Source organism: Corvus cornix, chromosome 12 (assembly GCF_000738735.6).
Source record: "Corvus cornix cornix isolate S_Up_H32 chromosome 12, ASM73873v5, whole genome shotgun sequence".
NCBI classification, from domain to species: Eukaryota; Metazoa; Chordata; class Aves; order Passeriformes; family Corvidae; genus Corvus; species Corvus cornix.
This window is the reverse complement of record NC_046342.1, coordinates 19,615,901-19,638,779: the sequence shown is the minus strand read 5'-3', so window position 1 is coordinate 19,638,779 and position 22,879 is coordinate 19,615,901. Positions and strand designations below refer to the sequence as shown.

The window sequence follows — 22,879 nt, the reverse complement described above, 5'->3', positions numbered from 1 at the left end:
GCGGGCCGGAGCGGCGCAAGGGCCGCCCACGCCGCACTGCTATTGGTGGAGCCGGCGCGGAAGGGGGAGCGGCCGCCGGCCACAGGGCGCGCGGTGTGTCACTCAAGGGCAGCGCCCGGCCGCCTTAAAGGGGCGGGGCGCGCGGGGCTGTCGTGGCACGGCTGGCGGCCGCGGCTCCGCCCGGGCGTAGGGTCAGGGCGGGACCGGACAGCGGCGCGGCCTCCCCGGACAGAGCCGGGCGATGGGCCCTGCTCCGGTGCCGGGCCCTGCCCTGCGGTCACAACCACCCCCGGAGCGCTCCGGGCTGGGGCCGAGCGGCTGCAGAACTGGGAAAGGCCCCGGGAGTGCCGGTGACAGCGGCTGGACAGCAGGGGGAATTTACCTCCATGGAAAGGGGCTGCCCGGGGAGGTTTGGAGTGCCCATCCCTGGAGGTGCCCAAGGAAGGGCTGGAGGTGGCACTCAGTGCTCTGGGCTGGGGACAGGGTGGGCATCGGGCACAGCTGGGACTCGATGATCTTTTGGGTGTTTTCCAGCCTCAGCGATCCTGCGGTTCTGCAACACGCGTGACCCGCAGCTCCTGCAGCCCAGCCCCGCTCACCCCACGCGGGGCACTAGAAGACCCTCGGCCTACCCTGGGGCCACAGAACACGGCAGGGAACAAGCCCCGGCGAGGGCAGGAGCCGCGTTCCTCGGGCAGCAGGGAACTGGGGTGGGAGGAAGCCAAGCCACGCTGCCGGGCCAGCATCGTGGAGGAGATGGCCACAGGGATTTCCATCGCACAGTGCCAGAACGGACGGGACAACAACGTGGCAAACGGAGCATCAAGGTGTGACCGCAGCACTGGTGAGCCGGTGGGACGGGCTCGGGGAGAGCGGAGCAGCTCCGAGGCAGCTGCGGGTCGGAGAGCTGCAGCAAGAGAAGAGCCGCCAAACGCCAGGTGTAGGTGTGAAAGTGAACACACTCCGGCAGTGCTGGCAGTACCAAACCCCTTGAAGATAAGCGAAAGAACAGAAAGCAACCACAGCTGGGGGAAGTAAAGGGGAGACCCAGCTCCGAGCTACCCCAGCAACCTCAACAGCATCCGAGTAAGTGGCTGTGAACAGGTCACTTGTCACTGAACTGAGCTGCCCTGTTCACTCTGGTGTTGCATCCTTTTACCAAAGTGCCTGATCTGTTCCAAGGAAATGGCACAGAATATGAAAAATGCCCACACAGGGGAAAAAAATAAAGGACTTACTACGCATAGACAGACAACCAGACAATAATGATCTGTCTTCAGCCTGTATTGTAGTTCGTAAGTGAGATCTTTGTTTTCCAATTATTTTAACAGAAACAGTAGAATGAATAAATCTAAACCAGAACAAGTATCACACTCACTGGTCCATCCACACTTCTGTACATTGACGTTGGACAAAGTCCTCTAGCTTGGTCAATCTTTCAATTCCCTTCCTCAGTCTGCAGAATTAATGGATCTTTTAAATGTTATTCAAACTAAGAAGGGGATTCATTATTTACTCTAAATAATGAGGAAAATTCCTCCTTGTTGCAAAGGCTGAAGTATCCAGACCCCAAGTTAACACAATTACACAAAAGCACCATAGCAGTTTACTTACTCTTGAGACCTGTGAGAACCAAATTCAGCTTTAAACTTCACACACCACAACATTTTCTTGCTCTACTGATGTATTTGCTGTTTGTTGAACAATATGGTTTAGAAACTTCAACCCAATGGGCCTTTTCAGAGAGAAACACAAATGAGACCAACCAATGCTTCCAGTACCAGAGCAAAAATAATCAGAAATGGGAATTTCACAGCCTGACCTCCCAAAGTTGCCCCCACTGAGCACGAGGTTTCCAGTCACTCTCCAGATGAAGTTACGTAGTTAAAGCTACCCAAATGCTTCCCACAATTAGGTAATGAAGGTTCTTAGATATTTCTAACAATAATAAAAGCAGTTGTCCTACTACAGATGAATATGCAAAAAAATGGTTTTCAACAACACTTTATTGAAGCACTTCAAAATTATCACAATGATAGATGTTGCCTTTAACAGAATAAAACCTGTCATGTCGTAATTAAAAGGCACTAATCCTGGCACAAAGGTCTACTTACCCACCTTCCACTGGGAGGGAAATTAAAACATCAAGTATTTCACTTCTCCTTTTAAAGAGTATGTGCAAAGCCCCTCTGAGTGCCATTCTGTGTTTGCCATTGGAGTGACACATAAGAGAAAACCCCTCTGTTTCACCAAGACACTTTAACATCCAGCATCTGCAGCCCTAAAGCAGCAGGGCACTCTCTGAAGGGTTGTGGTCTGGTGAGACAAGCTGTTCTGCACTCACTTTTTGGGAACTAAAGCCCTGAAGCTCAGGCACTCACACATCACTTCTCCTTTAACACGATTCACTGTCCGTGTCAGCTTAGAAACACAGCTTGAATATCCTGCTTTCCACCCCTTTTTGGAATCCACACTATCAGGGTCAGTGCAGGAGCAAGGCAGGGGAGCAGTGCTGGGCATGCTGGGGGAGCACAGTTCCTGCACAAAGCAAACCAGGACGTGCCATTGCACAGCCATGGCAACGACAAATGAAACCTCAGGGAAGTTAAAAGCTTCATAATCCTGCTAAGCCATATCTCAGGTTATTACAGATCCCTGCACAACATTCCTAGATTCAACAGAGAGACTGTTCGAGGCATTTTCTTTGGCCTTTTCTTTTACCAGAAGGTGAAGATGATGCAGTTTGATATGTCAGCACCCAAAATCCTTCCAACCTGCTTCCATCAAGATGCAAAGAGAAAACATAAATCATTGAGAAACTGGATTATTGTTCCATGAATCATGGAACAGCTCCACATTTGTGCATCTTTCCTGTTGCCAAGTGGTGGGACAGGCCTGCTCTGTGCAGCTGCCCAGCCCCTCAGCTGTCCCTGGGTGATGAAAACTCCCCTGCTCTGTAATTGCACTTTAGGAACCACCATCCACACTGAAGCTGGGAGGACGTGGACACTCCAAGGAAAACTGTCCCACAGCCAGAGCTGTGGGGGCAAGCACAGACATTCCTCATCTCATCACTGATGCTCCAGGACCACTCACACTGAACAGAGCCACCACCAAGGACTGAGAGCTGATTTCAAGCCCCAGGACAGCACCCAACGCCCACACCCCACGAGGTCACACAGGTAGGACGTGCTGTCTAACTTCATGTATTCACCATCATGAGTTCTCTCTGGCTCAGTATCTGCCTTTTCACAAGAGCTGCTTTTCTTAATATGCCAACAGTCAAGACCTATATCAGAGGAGTTTCAGGACTATGGCTATTGATGTCAAGTGCAGTAATTTATGTAACTAAAATGCATCCCCGAAAGCAACTTTAAGAGAATTGGAAATTTAATCAGCCTCTTTTTACTGTCCATGCTCACTACAGAGCCTGAGACAAGTAATCATGGTAAGATTACATTTCTAGAACACAGCTACAGCATCCAAGTTCAGCAAACACCACTGCTAATGCCTGTCCTGGGCTCCACACCTTTCTTAGGACAGAAAACATTTAACCTTGGACATAATGTGCCAGATGAGTATTGTTTTCAGTCCAAGGCTGAAAGGTGTTGAGGAGGAAACACTTCCTACACTTCCTTTGTTTCAGAGAGGTATCTGGCAAGTTCCTCAAGCCCAGAAACAGAACAAGTGCAACCCCATGCACTGGAATCAAACAGCCACTCTGAGGTCTCCTTTCTGCTACAGGAGTAACCAAGGGCATCTGGAAGAGTAGTACCAGAAGAGCTGTGAAACCCAGCTGGGGGCATTTGGGGGAGCATTGCAAATGTACGTTTTAGAGCACACACACCTTAGGGGGCCCTGTGTCTCTCCCTGCTGTTTACACACAGAAACAGAAACTGTTACTGAAATACCACATCAAGCAAAGAGCTGTGGGCCAGTTCATACCACAGCCGCTTTGTGATTGGTACTGGTATCACACCAAACAGACTAACAAGGCTTAGTGCACTAACACTGTTCTCAGATTTGTGTCCAGAGGCATCTTACTTTGACTGTGAACTGCAGGGAGCTGGTTTTGCATGCAGGAAACTCCCAAAGAAATAGGCACATGATCTTTAACAGTTCACTAGTCCTTCCCACCAGCTGAGTTACACGTGAAGGATGCTCAAAGACCTGCACTCAGGGCTAAAAACTAACCTGATACAGCTCAGCAAGTTTGAAAGCTTACATGGAGACAAGCCTGAAACAAGACATCCAATTTGTTACCATTAATTGGAAGATGCTGACAGACAGTCCTATGAAATAATCAGTGTCCTAAGAAAAATTAATACAACAAAAACCTTTGGGAAGAACAGTCAGTGAAACTTCAGATTAAATTCACAGCAAAGATTTTGTTCAAGACCTCAGTCAACAAAAGCCTCACTTCCCACGGAGATAAGAATCCTTCTGCTTTAATTTGCACTGAAGGATCAGGAACTGCAAGATCTGACACTTGTGCTAGAAAAACAAAGGTTTTACTCTAGGCTCAACACAAGAACCAAGCTTGCAGTCACATGCATTTCTCTCCTGAAAACAGAGCTGCAGAAGGCTACCCCTACTTCAGACCATTCACTGACCATTGCTTTTCACACACATAAAAAAGCCCTGAAATCTGCTCAAACTGACTATCTGAGCTTGCTCAGGTAAGGTGAGCAAGCCCCAGGCCTCAAATGTAGCTGTGTGAGCATTTCACTGAACAGCTGAACCACAGAATGTAAATCAGCTCAGGTTTTTACCAATCTTTCTTCCCCCACTGTAATCTTTGGCAGAGCAGACAGACATCCCATCGTGTTTTTCCATGAGTTCAGCCACATCAATTCAAGTCAGGCAGTTAAGTGTCAATACAACCCTCAAAACATAAGTTTATTGAGTAAAGCTGAAGAGCAGGAAACCAACATATGCATCCACCTAAATAAAAAAATTCACGTATTTACAAAGTTCAGTAATTGTATAAGTTGTTCACATGCAGAGAGTAATGCACAGGTTAACAATTGGTAGTGTTTGGATGCCATAAACGCTGAAAGCAGTGAAGTAGATAAACACCAAACACATCAAGTTTAGCTATAGGCCAGTTAACTAAACAGTGACCTGGTCCCCCACAAAGATTCACACATTCTAGTTTAGTTTCCTTATTATAGGCACAAGCAAGTTTGCTAAATAAAAGTAACTGTAGCAGTTCTGGCGAACTCAGGACTACAGTAGCAAGTTAATACACCCTCTCCTCTACAGCACCAGAGTATGGATAAATTGAAATCATGCTTCAGAGAACTGAAAGGGGACAAAAAGTTAAAATGCAGCTTCAGACCGAAGGCAGGCAGCATGTAGTGTCTGTGCAACAGTGCCAGAGCTGGGACACGACAGTAAGGCCATGGCAGTCTGCGTTAACACTGGCGTCTCAGAACTGAGAGGGACTGAACGGTGTTCCCAACCCGAGGCTCCCACGGGATGCAAACCACACAGAGGTGAGGAATCACACACAGTGTGAGGCAACACAAGCAGCTGCACCATGGATCTGCACACACGAGTAGCTACACTGACACTGCTGGATGAACAAACCAGTCTTAACAAGGCTGTCCCTTTAAATATGCTGAAGTCATTGAGAAAGTAAAGCTACAGAAACATTACAATCTTGAGTTTATACACACTTCCCTAAGCTGCAGGAGCTAGTCAAGAGACAGGATCAATTCATTGGCTCTCTTGTGCTTTGACACAGCAGAACATTTCATTGCATCTGACAGGCTTTGCACATGGTTACATCAAGAAAGCAGGCGGGTCTAGAGTTGTCACAATAGCCCAGGTATTCCATAGCACCAGGTGAAACTGTGCCCAGCCATTCCAGGAGCAGGAGAGAGACACTGACAATTACACACAGATTGTGCTAAAGGTCAACAACTGCCTCGATACAAGAGCATCAGTAATTTGGGTGTCATGCAGCTGCTCAGAATGCATGTTCTGGTTTCAGAGAGAGACCACGAGTATCTGGAGATAGAAAAATGTATTTGAACAAAGCCTGATGATCCTAGCAATTTGTTTTCATGCTGGAATACTCCAATTTTTGAAAGTTTGACAGAACAGTCCATTCCCATCCCCCACATAAATGTTAAACAGAAGCAACAGAATGATTTTAAACACATGACTTTCCTAATTCATCAAGAGAGTTTTCTTTTTCAAGTGACAGGATCTCAGCTGTAGATTAGTGATGCTGATCTATGCCTTGTGCTCCCCTCTGCAAACAGTTTCCATTTCTCTGCTTACATACACACATCACATGCATTTGTGAGATCAATCAGTATCCCACAACTCACGCTTAAATGTTTTCTAACTACTGTATGTGGCATCTTACAGAATCTTAATGCTGTCAAGCATCAGCATCTTCAAGCCACTAAACACTAGAAATAAAACACTTGCTGAAAATCATATAAAAACCTGGCCCTGAAAAACCAGAACAGAGTGTACCATCATAGTTAACATGGTAGAGATATTCTTTTAAAAAGCCCCCCCCCACAACCCTCCCACCACAGATGGTTGTAAAATAAATATTTGTGCTGACTTTATCATGACAACTCTAGTTGTTTTGTGACAGAATAGGAATACAAGTCTTCAGCAGTGCACATGAGAAATGAACCGTGAAAAGGCAGATTCTTGATACAGGATTTTTGGGTAGTATCTCATTATGGAGGGAAGTGGACAATTGAGATTATGGCCAACTGGTACTGGAGATTCCAGGAAGACTTCAGCTTCTTCTAGATTTTGAATGCTGAATAAGCCACTGAAGCGTGATATCTACAGGGAGAGAGAAGAGAAGTTCCATTTCAAGTGTCTGTATTGGTGTAAGTGGCAAAGCTTTGGTATTCCAGTGTCCCCAAACACAGGACAGGAATATCCAAGCCCTCCTCTAGAGGATGGCCCAGGGCAGATGAACAGAATGATTTTTTAGGATGCTTGCTATCTGTGCTTTGATCCTGTAACTGCCCAGCATCCTGGAAGTGACAACTACAGGCACTGCCCCACACATCCTGGCTCCTCAGTTCTGTCCATCTCTAGGAAAAAGACATCCCTTCATCTGGCACTTCACTGTGGCTCCAATAATTAGCTTTAGATCAGCATTGCTCTATTCAGCCAGTCTGCAGCTCCTCACCTGATGAGAGCAAAGCCAGTTTAGCCCTTTGGTACAAGGCATCAAGCTCCTTCCTGCCTGGAAGGGGGTCTCCTAACGAAGGGAAAGGCCCTGGCTCCCCTCCCATCAGCTCCTTCCCCAGAGCCTCAGTGATGCTCAGCTGTGCTGGGAGCCTTGTGTGCATCTCCACAGAAGGGAGTCTCTGCTTCTATCCATCATGTCTGAACCTCCAACTGATGCTAAGGTGACAGGGGCTTCTTGGAAGCCACAGCTGTTCCACAGACTGTTTAGTTTTCCTAGAAAGAAGATGAATCCTTAATATAAAGCCATCCTGGTATCCTCTAGAACTTCTCCTGGGAGCATCACCCTGAAGTTTCCTCATCAGTAAACTCCTGTTACCCTGGCAATGCACCAGTATCAATCCCACAGCAGCCATGGAAGGCATCAGGAGAAGGATGGAAAGTGTCGTTAAATTCTGTTCTCACTCGGCTGAGATGACTCCGTTTACTTATAAAGCTTATGGCAAATACCAGATATTACACAGGACATGGTTTCTGCCTTTGAACTCCACAAGTTCTAAAGCATTTGATTCTGTGCCAGAAAAAGGCACTGTTTGGCTGCAGGGAACAGGGACTGGCAGATGCCACAACACAAACTGCTCTGATAAGACAGCAAGGGAAGGTGATTATTTCAAGGGAATGACTTGAGGAAAAACTTGCTGTAAGTACTCATTATCCTCACCAAGTGAGGCAGAGGTGAGAGCACCTGACAGAAGTATAAAATCACTTAGGCCAAGCTAATAGACTAGACAGCTATTTCCTGCAAACTAACTGAAGAAAGGAGCAGGCTTCACAGGGACTGACATGTTTTGGTAACTACAACCCCTAACACCACTCTAACTAACACACCTAACTACAACTCTAACACCAGTCAGGCATCCTCACTGCCATCAGGAGTTACGCAGAATTTAACCAGTGCACTCACACATTGGTCTTTGATTTGTTCGTGGTTTCCTGAAGACAGGAAGCTTGTGTTTAAGAAGTTACAATCCCTCCCAATCCATCCTCTGATAGCAGTTCATAATTCTCAGCATTTTGGGTTAATAGTTACCTATATTATCTTTCTCTTTGCAAGAAATAGAGTAGCAGCAGATTTCTCTGTCCTGAATAGCAGCAAGGTTCCTAGGAAAGAGAGAACATTTCAGCACACATTTCACTGACACAAGGACTCTTACTGACAATCTGAACTGTTCCTCTTCCCCTTCCCCACACAACTTGCTCTGTACAATGCTCAGTTACCTCCTGTTGCTGGATTTTCCACTCATGAATGCGAGCTTCCTGATCTAGTAACAACCCTATGTACATGAATTTATTGAGTAAGAGAAATGTTTCTTAGGAAGGGTTAGACTTACATCTTTTCAATTAGCTGTTTCTCATCCAAAGCATTAGGAAGGTCTCTCTTATTTCCAAGGACTAGAACCTGAAATCCAGAGAAGGAAATGGCTGTAGCTTTGCTTAAAAAAACCCCAAACAAACAGACAAAAACCCTAACGAAAACCAGAAAACCAACAAACGTCAAGGGACTCTCATGAGCAGTCTGCATCTGCCTGGTAAATCTAATGGAATGAGATATTCACTGTTAAACCAGATCAAGACCTAGTCCCAGGGAAAGAGGGGGTACAAATAAACTGTTCTGTGCAACGAGCAAGCACGAGAACACATCAGCTGATAAATCTGAGAACATTTGCAGCACACTCATCTGAGATTCCCCAAACTTACTCTTCTGTACTACGCTGTGGTTAACCTTTAGTCAAGAGCACAAACTCATACTGTGGAATCCTCCAAACTACCGTTTCAGTTGTATTTATTATGTTTTGTGAGCACTGAATGAAGTACAATCACTGAAGGTCAACAGTTCCATTTTAGGCACTGGGGGCAGGTATTGTTCGTGCTTATACTGACCAGTAATGTTGGGCCTTACAATTAAGAGTTCAAGGCAGACTTCAGAGTTGCTCAAGTGATGCACATTCCTCAGAGATATTTAATGCTGTTTGAGGTGACGTTACTTACAGGGATTCCTTGTAACTGGGGCTTATCTAGAAGATTGTGCAGCTCATTTCGAGAGGCTTCTATTTTGTCACGATCTGCAGCATCTACCATGTAGCTTTAAAGAGAATTTCAAGTTAGGTCAGTGACACTGAGCTCCTGCAGAAACATTACTCTTTCCTTTACACTGCCAGGTTTGAGAACATTGAACGAGGCTTTAAACAAAGCTAGGACTTCTGAGCAAAGAATTTGGTTCTTTTAAAAAAAATTCTCTAAGAACAGAGTAGAAGGAAGATGCTTTGAGTCAGACAGCACTGCCACCCAGTTCAGACAGGGAGGAGTTAGTATTCCAGATCAGACACTGATAAGAAATAACCCATCCTGAGCCCTGAACTTAGGGGTGAAAAAGGTCAATGTGGTTGCAGTACAGGTTCAGAATCACAAGGAGAACTACAGAGTCAGGCATGCAGTGTTAGGAAGGCTCCCAGAGAAGAGGAGCACATGTGAAGGAAGCAGAGCTGAAGGAAGGACACTTACACAATAGCATTAACTCCTCTGCAATATCGCTCCCACATGCTTCGGAATCGGGGCTGCCCTCCTATATCCCAAATCTTAAGGCAAGGGGAGAAAGACAATTTAGCCATGCACTGTGTTTAAACATGTCAGGCAAAGATAAGACAAGAAATCACAACAGTTTTTCCTTTCTCCTTAAGCAGCTGCTGGACCTCTCCCACGTTACAACAGGAATAATCCCTTGCACAGCTGCTCAGAGCTTGGGGCCCAAGAGCAGGAGATGCAAACTGGACTCCTGTGTATGAAGGTTACACACTGAGGTACACAAGAATATAAAATGTATTCACTTAAAGGTTTGCTTTTGATGTAAACCTTCCCTTAAGCAAACTGATGAGCAGGAAAGAGGCATCTCTGGGCCTCAAACACTCAGATCTAAGCCAGACAGCATTATCACAACAGTGCTTTAACTAGTCCTTGAACCTGGGAATCACACACAGATTCTCATTTCAGAAACGCCATAAATAAACATAAATGTCTTCTTAAACTACTCCACAGATTTAGCTGAGCCTCTTCAGTTTTCTATATTTGTCCCAAGGCTGGAAGCAAAACAGAGCAAACACGTAAATTTTAAACTAGAAGCTACAGAAAACAGTCAACAATGGCAACATACCTTTATTGTAACATTACCCTTTGTAACTTTCCTCATGTTGAAGCCCACAGTAGGTATCATATCTTCACTGAATTGACCTGACTGGAAAAAAAAAAAAAAAAGAGAAAGTTAAATTTAGTGCTTATCTGACACAGCTGGTTTACATAGTAAAATATCACAAGCTTTTTCTAACCATTTGCCTTCCAACTGAAGGTTTTACAGCCAAGAAGTCACGGATGTTAAATCCATGTGTACTGGAGCTTGTGTAAAGTCAGACAATTCATTTTGTACAGTCACTGAAATCATTTTTCAAGCCTCCAGGCAGCCAGGGGAGCAAAGTTACCTGGGAAAGTGCTTTGCACAGCTTAACAGATGGACAGCCACGGCAAGGGTAGGAAAAGAGCCATTCACCTACTTCTGCTGGAGCCAAGGTCTACACGTCAGGATCTCCCAGTTACCTGGGAGCTAGAAATATCCAGAAGGGCTCCCTGTGATGCAAGGTGCTCTTTGGCCAGCATTTGCAGTAATAAATCACTCTTGTGGAGGAAGCCTCCAACCCACAGGTATGGGGTGACTCCCTGAGGAGTGTTAAAGGCTGGAAAGTGGAAGGACCTGACAGGTCAGCTTCCTGCCAGGCTGCAGCATCCAACGTGTTCAGCAGTGGCAAATTCAACTCCAGAGTATCTGAGCCCGTTTCCAGCAGACATTCAGCATCACTCCAAGCTGGGACAGAACTGCTGCAAACAGCAGTGCACTGGAGAGGTTCGCCAGTGGCAGATGTTTTACTGCCTGTAACACTTCAGTCTGCAGCAGCTTGAGAGCCAAGTTTTCAACACTACCACAGATTTCTCCCTTGGCTGTTTGGCAGAACCGTGGCCATTATGAAGCTCACTACATCCATTATGTGTAATAGAACCAGCCAGTCAAGCGCATTTGGAAAAATTAGGGTTGATCCCAAAGCATTCAGTTGTTTAATTAGGGTTTGGTATCACAGCAGGAAAGTCTGCATCTCTCCCCTGACACTGCCCAGAGAAGTTCCCTGGGGTTCAAAGCCCTTTGGGATCTCGGAAGCAGACACCACCCCAGAGTTAGGGCCTGACTGCCCACAAGCTGGAAGGAGCAACTAAGCCTGACCAGGTGGCCACAAAGGCCAACAGCTCCTGGCTTGTATCAGAAACAGTGTGGCCAGCAGGACCAGGGCTTCATGAGGAGCTTGGGTCAGACCCTGCAGGACTGCTTGAGAAGCCACTCCACCCCTTCTAACTTAGCAAGGTGGGTGCCCACTGCAAATGCCAGTCCAGTAGCAGTCCATTCCTGCCCGAAATGCCAGTGCCTGAGCTGCCCATCACAGCCAGAGTGACCAGCACAGCTCAGAGCTGACGGTCAGCTGTGCTGCCATGGCTGAGGCAGCTCAGTTCAGCTCCTCAAACCAGTCTTGCCTCTGAAGGGTCACTTACCACACTGCTCAAGCACCACAGCATTCCTGCCTCCACAGTCACACCCCACACCCACAGCTCCTATCCCAGCGTCTCCCAAACACTCCCTGAGCCTCCATCTCTGTGCTGCTGAGTGTTACCCCAGATGGTGCCAACTATTCCCACTCAGATCCTTCCAGATCCTTCTCTCGAGAGCTGTTCTTATCAATAGGAACACACATTCCAAGAACCTCCTGGACTCATCACCTCCCTGCTGGGTTTATTTCCAGAAGACATGTGGGAAGTTGAGGACCCCTACGAGAACAAGGCCTAGCCATGGTGAGACTTCTCCCAGCTGCCTAAGGAGGATTTTGGTGTCTCTTCATCCTGGACTAGAAGAGACTCCCACCAGGGTATCTGCCTCCCCCTGATTGTTGGCCTCCCCCTGATTCTTACCCATAAACAACCTTATTGTGACCCTCATCAAGCTCTAGACTGTTCAAACAGTCCCCTGCCCATCCATCCCTGTGAAGAGTTTACAGCCCTCCCTTGCAGCACTCACTGTGCCAGTCATCCCACTAATTGCAGTGTGTTCAGTACCAATTTCATGTTCTCCCACTGCTCTTTTAGGATACGGATTCCTGCAGATTGGAGCAGCACTTCATTTGCCACATCTTTAATGTAACGTTGAAATTACTGTGACCCACCACAGGGAAACTTTTACAGAATCTTCAGGAAAGCTGCTGCATCTTCCTCCTTCCCAAGTGCTCTCTACCCACACTGCACATCCCCAAACCTGTTTTGACTTGCTGAAAACCTCAAAGCCTTAAAACTGCAGTGGTTCAGTTGAGTTTCAGCTGCCTGTTCTCTGCTTTGCAGAGGGACAATCCAAAGCTGACATGAACATATTGGTCAGCTCAGGTCTTCACTTAAGAGACCTTCCCCTGATGTGAGTGTGGGTGTTCCTCTGCTCACAGGCAAGTGGGCCCAAAAAAAGCTACTGGCACTCACCTTCTCTTTTAAGACAGGTCAAAAATTGGTTAAAACAATTGTAAAGGATTTTAGCAGCAGACAGTGTTCTCCCTTGATGGATTCTGCTACCACATTCAACTGTCTTGGCCCAGAAACAGTTCTCTAAACTCAGAATTTAGAGGGCTTTTGTTTACTACCTCCTCAGAGGAAAAAAGCCAGGAACTCAGCTTCAACTTAGAGTATTCATATGCAAAAGCTACTCAAAGAGCAGAACAAAAGGAATATACTTTTACTAGCAGGCACTTCTCTTCGAACCAGCCTTCCCTGCCAGAGCAGAGTACTTGGTGCTGTCACTGTGTGCTCACAATAAGATGCTTTCTCCTCCTAAAACACCAGCTTTAAAACAAGTTTGATATGCTCAGCAATATTTTCAATTCCCGATGGGAAACCCTTTGGCTGTTGTCACACACAGCAGCATTGCTCAAACACTCATCAAGGACAGCAGGAGTAGCTGCTGACAAACCCAGCAATGCCTTGTTTTCGGCACTGGTGCCCATCCCACCAGGCAGACCCTGAACTCCCTGCAAGGCTCCTGGAAGGGCAGGAGCTGTCCCAGCAGGGATTCTAAAGGAAGCCTCAGCCCCGAGGTCACACAGACCACACAGCACCAGCACAAGCCGAAGGTCACCAAAGTTAACTCCAGCCCGTGTGGGAGGTAAGGGACAGGGAGACTAAACAGAGACAATTTCAGAGGCCACATGCACAAAGAATGCACAGGATTGATCCTTAAGCTTCCTGTTTTAAGAGATGCTTCCTTCTAGATACTCAGAGCTCCTGGAGAACCCAAATATGTGATTTTAGTGCAGCATGAACACATTTACCTGGATGAGTATTTATGTTGGATAAGGATTATTCAGTGCAGCAAAACTGCTTCCAGACTGAACTAAGGGACTTTATCCCATGAATCAGTTTGGGTTCAGCTCACCTTGTATCAGTACCAGCACTAACTCACAGACTGCAGCATTTCTGAACAAGCCAGCTACAGGTACAGTTCATTTCCCAGAGCAAAACTTAGGACAAGTGTTTAACTCGCCATCACCTGACATTCCAGAAGCGCACAAAGTGAGTTTAGTCTCTTTTATAATTTAATTCATATTACAACAAGCTTATTAAACCTATCATTTCCAGCTGTCTTGAGTCAAAGAAACCTAACCCAAACAAAACCACATTCTGCTTCTCCATAACCATAAGCTACAGCCAGAAACTCAAATTGCAGGGAGTTACAGAATGATAGAGTGGTTTCAACTGGGAGGAACCTCAAAGACCATCCAGTGTCACGCCCTGCCATAGGCAGGGGCACCTTCCACTGCACCCGGTTGCTCTAAGCCCCATCCAGCCTGGCCTTGTACAACTCTCACCAGACTGTCAGCACCAAGCCCCCTAAGCAGCTTGTGACTCCACAGCCTGCACAAGGACATTCTTTTTATCATCAGAAAAGGTCAGGGCAGCCTTTAGTTTGCATGTCATAAAGCTGACATGATTCACTACTGTTATAGGACCAATTTCTTCATACAGAATTTGTTACTACACAGCAAAGATTGTTTTATCTTTAATCATAATACTTTTCATCCAGCTAGATGAGATCACAAACAAGCTTAACCAACTAGAAGACAACACCACTGGAGTATGGAATCCAGCCAGGACACTCCCAATCCACCTGGATCAGAGTATTACATTAAACCCTGCTGTTCATCCCTAAAATTTTCTTTCTTTTCGCACTAAGAAAAAATGCTGCATGTCTCCAAAATTTCTTCTTAAAAAATTATTTAAAAAGCAGTGCAATTTTAGCATTATATCAAGCTACCCCTACACTAAGCCTCCTCTGCAACACTCAAAGCCTCAACCAAGCAGTGCATCATAAATGGACAAATCAACTTTCTATAGTCCGGCTTCCTTCTTTAGGAAATACTTCAGTGTTCCAGCTACTTGTGATCATGATCAGAAGCCTGAACTCCAGTTTAGAAGCTTCAATCCCAGAAAGGCTTCCCAACAGCACTTCCAGGAATGATTGCTGCAGAAATCAAAACAGTGGTATATGACAAGAAAAGGCATTTTTATTTCTCCAACCCTGACTTTAACTGAGTATTTAAAAGGACATGGACTGCTTAGCAAATATCTACCATAAAAAAGGCATATGTCTGTCTAGAAGTCAGTCATGTAAGAGCTCAGGACATTTCATGTTTTTGATAGTCAAGAAAGTGTCTTTATCCAGGTGTTATCACTTAAAGCTCTGCCATTGCTTACAAAGTGCTCTACAGGAACTCAGGACCAAGATGGAAAAAGTAGATTCTGATTTCAGTCACCTGTTTCAGCCCAGCTGGGGTACAGCAAGCAGGACCTCAAAGAAAGGGTCTGAGACACCTCCCAGGAGCTTTATTAGCTAATGAAGTGATGCAATGCATTTCAAGAGACTCCTGCCATTAAGAAACACTTGGAATTTTATCACCCTTCTCCCTTAGCTATGGTGTGTATGAAGTGACAACACATGGGGTTTATAGCCTACCTGGGTGGTTCAAAAGGCACTAAAACAGCAGGGAAGCTCTTTAGAGCAGTATTTTTCTGCACTTCTCTGGTGTGGCTTCTTCAAGTCAAAGTTACTTATAACAGTCACAAGAACAGAAGGAAGTTGCAGCTCCCAACTGGCCAAATGAATCTTTTGTTGAGAGGCTCTTCAGGAATTGCCTCTCTCTAGAAACCACAGTCTCATTCCAACACTTGCCAGATATTCCAAAGTTAAAAAACAAACCACACTAATTCAGGCTCTGACACAAATCCTAAAAAGGGACCTTATTTACCCTGACACTACAAACAGGTTGAGTTTAGCTCTTGAACCTGATAACTGTATCAGAGAAGTCCAACTTCCTCCCACTCCTCCAGATCTCTGCTTGCTACCAGGCTAATGAGCTTCAGTGCTCCAGTGCCACACACCTGGATCAAGGATCAACCTACCAGGCGTCAAGCAAAACTTCTAAAGAAACCCCAGGACACGCCACTCTTCCATGAAATACGCTGTTGAGGCTGCACAAGTGCCCCATTCTCCAGCAGCACGCGCTGCCATGCCGGGAGCAGAGTCAGTTTACTTGAGTCATGTTTCAGTTGCGTCACACAGCCGGAGCAGCCCCCTGGCCTCCCGTGCTCCCCACAGCAGCACGGCCACAGCTCCCAACTCCAACTGCCCGGGAACGGCCACGAGCTGCAAACACCACAAGGTCCTGCAGAGTCTGTAAATAATGGGCATTTCCAGGGCTCGGATCAGGAGCCGACAATTCCAGATGCGATCCCAGGATGACATGCAGTTTCTCTGAATAAGAGCCACAGGCCATGCACATTAGGGAAATTAGGACCAGGAAGAAATGATATCCTCCCTTGTGAGCAAGTTTACTCACGCACATGGAAAACTTATGCTTAATATCTAATTAGAGACAGTGACTAATGCGGAGCCTTAGAAAAGCAGAAGCTGCATTAGCTGAATCCAGCCCTAATGAGATTTCACTGCTAACATTGGGTTTTAAACCTTCTAATCAAACTGATCACAGGCGGGTTTGGGTTGGAAGGGACATTCACGACCATCCAGTGCCACCCCCTGCCATGGGCAGGGACACCTTCCACTCTCCCAGGCTGCTCCAAGCCCCATCCAACCTGGCCTTGGACACTTCCAGGGATCCAGCAGCAGCCACAGCTGCTCTGGGCACCCTGTGCCAGGGCCTCCCCACCCTCACAGGGAAGGATTTATCCCTAATATCTAATCTATAATCTCCCTATCTCTCAGTTCAAAGCCATTCCCTCTTGTCCTGTCTCTCCAGGCCCTTGTTTAGTCTGATTACAAATCAAGTGTTTGTTTACACCGGAGGAATAAACGTGATCCAAACCCGCTACCAACCTAGAAAAGGATTATTCTAGAACTGGACTGTCTGCCTCTCGTGGCCTGTCCACTTCAGCAGCAGTCAGGCCTTGTACCAAGCTTCCTGTGTAATTGGTTGAGTTTTCCCTCTAGTTCCATATGCCTGATTTGATGGGCAGAGATTACGTTAGAGATTTATATTGGATTAAACTCACTGTTGTCAAGACCGGCAACAGCCCTTTGTTAGACAGCACACAAACTTCTAAGCCACAGCAAGATCCTGGTGTGCACTCCAGCTTTAAGAGCTATCCTATAGGACATCTTGCTGTGTCATTCCTTTCATTTTAGTCTTGAGGAATCTCAACAGCCTCATCCACCCAAACCATTAACTGGCCTGCAGAGAGCAGTTGTTCTTTTCCTGCTCTCATTCCCAAATGCAGACTCTGAACTAAAGTCTGTCAAGGAAGCAAATAAGAAGTCAGCTCTGCACGCCATGGACTGCGCTACTTCTCTAAAAAGTGATCTTACGCTGGTAACTGAAGCTTATGCTATTATTTTTTTAAAACCAATAATAAAAACCTGAGCAAACCTCCTCCCTCTGTTTTTTTTTTTTTTTGTGTAAAGACTCACCAGATTTCCTAATTTAAAACTTCAGAAATGTGACTTGATGCTTCCAAACTAAACCAGCTAAGGAGGCTGTGTCAGCATGCACAACAACTTCCTCCTGCCCCTGGGTTTTGCAAGGCTCTTTGAATGGCACTCGCTCAGATAAATGCCTGGGTGTGATCCTAACATGTGGTTGAAACCTTGCAAGATTCAACCCCCACAGAGGAGGCTGGAAACAGACTCCAGCTTTACTTAGGAAAACTTCTCCCACTTGAGACAAGTTAGATGGACTAAACTGACGTGCAGCTACTACAGCTCTGAACCACTGCACATATCTGCAGTCGGTTCCACAGGTAACTCCCCAAACACGTGCTGCTGGTACTACACAGAAGCAAAGCAGTTCTTTGACAAGTGCCATCACCAGGAGGACTCCAGAGGATGAAAAGCCTGCAGAGAACCCCCAGCTGCAGAAACACTCCAAGCAGTATCAGCTCAGCAGCCACAAATCAAGGTTGTTCAACAATGTCAGAGCTCCATGTCTACAAATTCAAGCTCAGAGGTATTGGCAGAGTGTGAAAGAAAAGGCTTCTGGCATTCCTGGGTTACTCCAGCAACTGCCAGCTAACCACCAGTCAGAGAAGAGTTACCTTTTATGAAGTAACCCATTTCCCATGATTATCAGGAAGCCCGCTGAGTGCTCACACCTGAGCTACACAAGGGCTTAGTTATGTTTTACCAGGGCGTTTGTCAGTGTGCAAGGATGATGTATAACTGCAAGAGAATGAAAGTCCTTTTCCCAGGCAGTAACTCATTCAACTGACACTTAAATAAATGCATTCTTAGAAATACTCTGTAGTGTTAAGGACACAGGCACAAAAACCAAAAGACAAGCTGAAGGTGTGCTCACTCTAAAGCTGGAAACATCAGCTTTCTCATTCTAGGTGCACTGCACTCAGGTCACTCATGCTCCCTGAAAAACCAAAAGGTGCCCTGGTTGCCCATTTCAGGAGCTCCCACAGTCCAGCTTTTCCATCACATACATCAGCTGAGCAGGACACTGATGAAGCTGAACATGCCATTTAGGCAAAGCCACTCTTTATCTCGTTCAACAATGGAAAAGCTTCGTGTAGGAGTATTCCCACACCCTTCCTTCACCTGCTCCAGGCACATCACCAGATCAGCAGGCCTGAGTGCAGCAGTTTGCTGCCGATGGGCTTGTGAGTTGTACTTCTCAGGTAAGTTGTACCTTAAGAGAAAGGAGATTATTTGATATGGGTCTCAGCAAGAGATAAGCAAATATCTGAGAGGAGAACCGAGAGTGGGTGCTGACACTTAAATCACTTAGGACTACGGAAAAACAGTCAAAGGGAGGCGGCAGCTGAAGACACACAATGTTATCTCCACATCTGCTAACACAAGCCCCGCCACACCGACACCCTGACTGAAAGGCGCCTTCAGAGCCCGCTGTGGGGCCGTGCCCTGCTGTGGGATCAGTGTCCCCGCGGGTCCCATGAGCACACGAAGGTTTATGGAGGCACGGCAGCCAGCAGGGCTCAGCCATCGCACCCAGCGAGGGCTCACACGCCGCTGCCCGTGCCCCGGCCCGGGGCCCCGCTCCATCCCCGCTCCATCCCCGCGGCACCGGGCCGGGCTCAGGCCGCTGCCGGCCCCCGCCCGCCGCCCCGCTCACCGCGATGACGTTGACGAAGGTGGTCTTGCCCGAGTACTGCAGCCCCACCAGGGTCAGCTCCATCTCCTCCTTCCAGAAGAGCGAGCGGAACCAGTCGAGCAGCCGGGACAGCAGCGCCAGCATCGTGGCGGCGGGCGGGCGGGCCGGGGGCGCTGCGGGCCGGGCCGGGGGCGCTGCGGGTTGGGCCGGGCGATGGCTCCGGCGGGCCGGGACGCTGCGGACCGGGCTGTGCCGGGCCGGGCCGGGCCGGGCTGGGCTGTGCCGGGCCGGGCTGGGCTGTGCCGGACGCTGCTCCGGCCGCTCCGGGACACCCGCGCTCGTCTGGGCCCGGCTCCCCCCGCCGCCGTCACGTGACGCCGCGGTCACCCGGCCCGGCCGGCCCCGCCCCGCCCCGCGGCGCCCCCTGGCGGCGGGAGGACCGAACGGGAGAGGGCGGGGCGGGGCCGCCAAGTGGGGTGTGGTGAGGAAGGGTGTGTTACCCCCGAGCCCGCTGTGGGGCGGGACGGGCCGTGGCGACACCTCTGGGCCCACCATGGAGCAGTGTCTGCCCTGCCCTCTTCATCACAGGCTCCATTAGGTTGGGGAAGACCCCCAAGATGATCAAGTCCAGCTTGTGACCTGACACCACCTTGTCACCCAGACCTTGTTGCCACGTCCAGTCCTTCCTGGGACACCTCCAGGGATGGGGACTCCACCACCTCCCCGGGCAGCCCCTGCCGATGCCTGACCACCTTTTCCATGAAGAAATTCCTTGTGAGGTCCAACCTGACCCTCCCCTGGCACTGTCTGAGGCTGTGTCCTCTCATCCTCGCCCGCCGTGGTGCGGTGTGGTGAAGGGGTGTCTGCCTGCAGCCCTCACCCTCATGGCGGTGCTGTGACGGCCCCTCAGGGCCACCCACAAATCCAGTCCCAGCCTGCAGAGGATTTGGGATTAAAAGATATCGACTGTAATATTTTCAGTTAGCCCAAGTACATTTTAAGCAAGTGAAACACAAAACCCTATGTATGCTCATAGAACTTCCAAAACCAAAGGGACAGCCCACTTCACCTCGTTATTCCCAGTTATTCTCACATAACCAGATATTCTCCAGAATTTCCTGCCTTTTGCATGGGCAAATTTTAATAAACTGACTTTTCCCTTGAGCCAAATAATTAGTTTAAGTAGATGACACTGACCAAACTACTCCATTAGGTGTATTTATCACAACTTAGTTGAGGTCACTTTAGTTTTCAGTAGGAAGCACTTTCAAATGGAGTTGAAGGAATAGCATGCATTTTGCATGGGCTTTTGGGGTGATTTACCAGGGTTCTTGTCACTGTAACTGGGGTTATTTTAATTCCCAGTCAAATTAGGCCCAAATTCACAAATTTTGCTGCTCCGGCTCTCTGGGGAGTTACGCAGTGACTTGTGCACTGAGGCCAGGCAGGAGCAAGAGGTGAGGCGGGAGCAAATGGAGATGCAGCAGGAAAAAAATCACGAGGAATCTACAGAATGCCTGAGGAATATCTTCTGTTCCCCTGAAGCACAATCTTTTTCCTCAGGATTTCTTATGATGTTGCAGTAAAACTTCCATGACTCAAATGAAGGGCTATTAATGGATGTTAAGCAGGATTTGTTGGTTGTCAATAGATTGGAAAAGCGCTACTGTTTTGCACCTGGCTGCAATGGTTCTCAAATTATTTTACAAATATTAAAGAGCTAAGAAAATGCATGAAGAATGGATTGAGCTGCCTGGATATGGACCAGAGGTTACATGCTGTGTCTGGGACACCTGCAAAGGGTTCTCCTTCTCCACTGCTGGCAGAAGGAAAAGTTCTAAATCACACAGAAAAAAAATATTTTTCTGAGCTGGAAAAAATGGGTGTCACAAATCTACTTTTCAGAACAGTGTAAAACAGGTGTAAAAAACAATTAGAGTGGGATTGGTATAAAAACACCAAAGCGCGCACTGGGAACGATGGTCTGAGGGATGTGGATCTCCATCAGGAGGATGCACCACGCCCAGACCAGCCCTTGATGCTCCCGCAGCTCCCTGGCCTGGGGAGATCTGCACTAATTGGTCTCTTCCCGCAGGGCCTTGCGCAGGAGGAATAGCGAGGGCTGCACGCAGAGAATAAAGCCCATTCCCATCCCTCCTCAGGCTCATGGTACGGGGAAGGCGCTGCCTTCAAATGCCGTGGCTCTGCCACACTGAAATTAGAAATTCCCAGCTCCCCAGTGGCAGCGAAGGCATTTGTGCGTGTGCTTTTTCACCCCAAAACACGGCTTTCCTTTGTATCCATAAAAAAGCCAACTAATATACTCCTTCCAATTAAGCTGTGATATGAACTGCACTTTGAAAGTTCTTAATCCATTCTCTGGTTCATTAACTCGGAAAATTTCATCCCCGTGGTTAGCCCTATCAGAGAGGATGGAATGCCTGGCACCAATTAGTTCTAATAACGAGCTAAGTTGTGCACAGATTTCGGAGCCTGTCATTAGTATGAGAAAATAGGACAGCTCCTCTCAGAATAGAATATCTTACTGGACCTTCCTTTAATTTGTCTTTGGCTAACGACTCCTCCCGCAGACAAAGGAACTAATTGATTTGATGAGTTGCAGACACCTACTGTGTGGCACTTCCCCTGCTGCTGAGCAAGGAGCTGAAGCCAAAAAATAGTGACAATATTGCTCTGAGATTCTGCTTTCCTGCTTGTTCACAACCCGTGCTTTAAGGAGGCAAACACACGTGCCCTGTTAGTGCCCTCAGTTCGTTTGGATGCTGATTTTCTTCCAGGGATTCAGCTGGGTATTGCTAAAATGTCTTAGAGACTGTGGGTGCCTCCCAGGTCAGGATCCTCCCTTGTCGAGGGAGGGAGAAGCTCTTAAATCTGGGGAATCTGAGGACTGTGAGGACAAACGGGAGCCTTGCTCTGCAGTGCCAGGAGGCAGCTGGGAGCTCTTTCCAGCTCTGCTCTTTCAAGGCCCACTTAAAATGATATCAAAAGAAACAGGGGCAGATGATAGCAGGTACAAGATATGTGTCACCTTACGTTACAGACTCTTACAGGAAAGCGTAAGATTACTGGTCACCACTAAAGAGATGGACATTAAATATCTGGTTCCTAAACCTGCCACCGCCTGTAGCAGAGTCTTCCATCATTTTATACAGGGCTCTTGGTACTGCCCTGAAGAACCTGAGGAAGCAAAGGAAGGATTTCTCTGTCTGCCTCACTTTTCTGAAAAAAGAGATGTGTCAGTTACGCTGTTACCGCTTGAGCTAAACCAGAAGTATTCCTTTGCTATGAAGAGGGAGACGCACCATGAAAATTAAACCATAACTTATTTCCTCAGAGATGTTTGCATGCTGCCAGCATGCCATAAAATCCTGCCTCTTTCTGCAGCCCAGGATAGCACCAAGTCTTCTCCACAGTGGGGAGGAGAGACAGAGAAGGGGAGGGAGGTGGCAGTGAGGGCAGCACAGCCCTGCTTCGCCAGCGACCCAGGGCACGCAGCAGCGTGACTCCTGCGTGAAACCTGACGTGAGCGCCCGTATCTCATTTCCCAGAGTCACGGGATCACAGGGTGACAGAATGGTTTGGGTGTAAGTCAGAGGGGTGCATGCTTGGACACTGAGGTTTCCATATCTCTAAGAGGACTGCCTGCAGGTGAGCCCAGGTGAAAATCCTGATCTCAAGGTGACCTGGTATCGAGTTCATTGGGAGGCATCACTTTTCATGCACCTCCTTCACCTCGGAGTGAAGTCTCCAAGCCTGGGAACGTGGCAGCTCGGCGGCTGGCAAGCTGTGCGATTGTCTGTCACTGCCAGGGAAAATATAAATGATGGCAGTCGCTTTAGCATTTCGATTTCGTAGGTGCTGGCAAACACTCCCCAGCATGAGCTGCTGCATGCAAGTGATGACCTTCAGGAATGCTGGCATCTCCCAGTGCCGAA

The 22,879-nt window shown here is 47.7% G+C and overlaps 1 protein-coding gene and 1 long non-coding RNA gene across 2 annotated transcripts; one reads left to right on the top strand and one right to left on the bottom strand.

The window, feature by feature from the left end:
* Positions 1-19: 19 nt before the first annotated feature.
* On the top strand, positions 20-1,373 carry LOC120410686. Its single transcript, XR_005602989.1, has 2 exons — positions 20-432; positions 535-1,373. It is a non-coding gene; the product is annotated as an uncharacterized LOC120410686 (long non-coding RNA).
* Positions 1,374-1,988: 615 nt separating this feature from the next.
* ARL8B (ADP ribosylation factor like GTPase 8B) lies at positions 1,989-19,111 on the bottom strand. The gene is made up of 7 exons (XM_039559252.1): positions 18,945-19,111; positions 10,382-10,462; positions 9,736-9,809; positions 9,223-9,316; positions 8,565-8,632; positions 8,264-8,334; positions 1,989-6,819 (listed from the first exon to the last, which is right to left on the bottom strand). The coding sequence occupies exons 1-7, from the start codon at positions 19,065-19,067 to the stop codon at positions 6,770-6,772; spliced, it is 561 nt and encodes a 186-aa protein (XP_039415186.1). The 5' UTR covers positions 19,068-19,111; the 3' UTR covers positions 1,989-6,769.
* Between the last annotated feature and the right edge of the window lie 3,768 nt (positions 19,112-22,879).

Excerpts from the sequence above, each read along its gene's own strand:
- ARL8B (XM_039559252.1), bottom strand. The coding sequence starts at position 19,067 with ATGCTGGCGCTGCTGTCCCGGCTGCTCGACTGGTTCCGCTCGCTCTTC. Across the intron at positions 8,335-8,564 it reads AAACAGCTAATTGAAAAGAT|GAACCTTGCTGCTATTCAGG; the intron begins GTAAGTCTAACC and ends TCTCTTTCCTAG. Across the intron at positions 6,820-8,263 it reads CAAAGAGAAAGATAATATAG|ATATCACGCTTCAGTGGCTT; the intron begins GTAACTATTAAC and ends CTCTCCCTGTAG.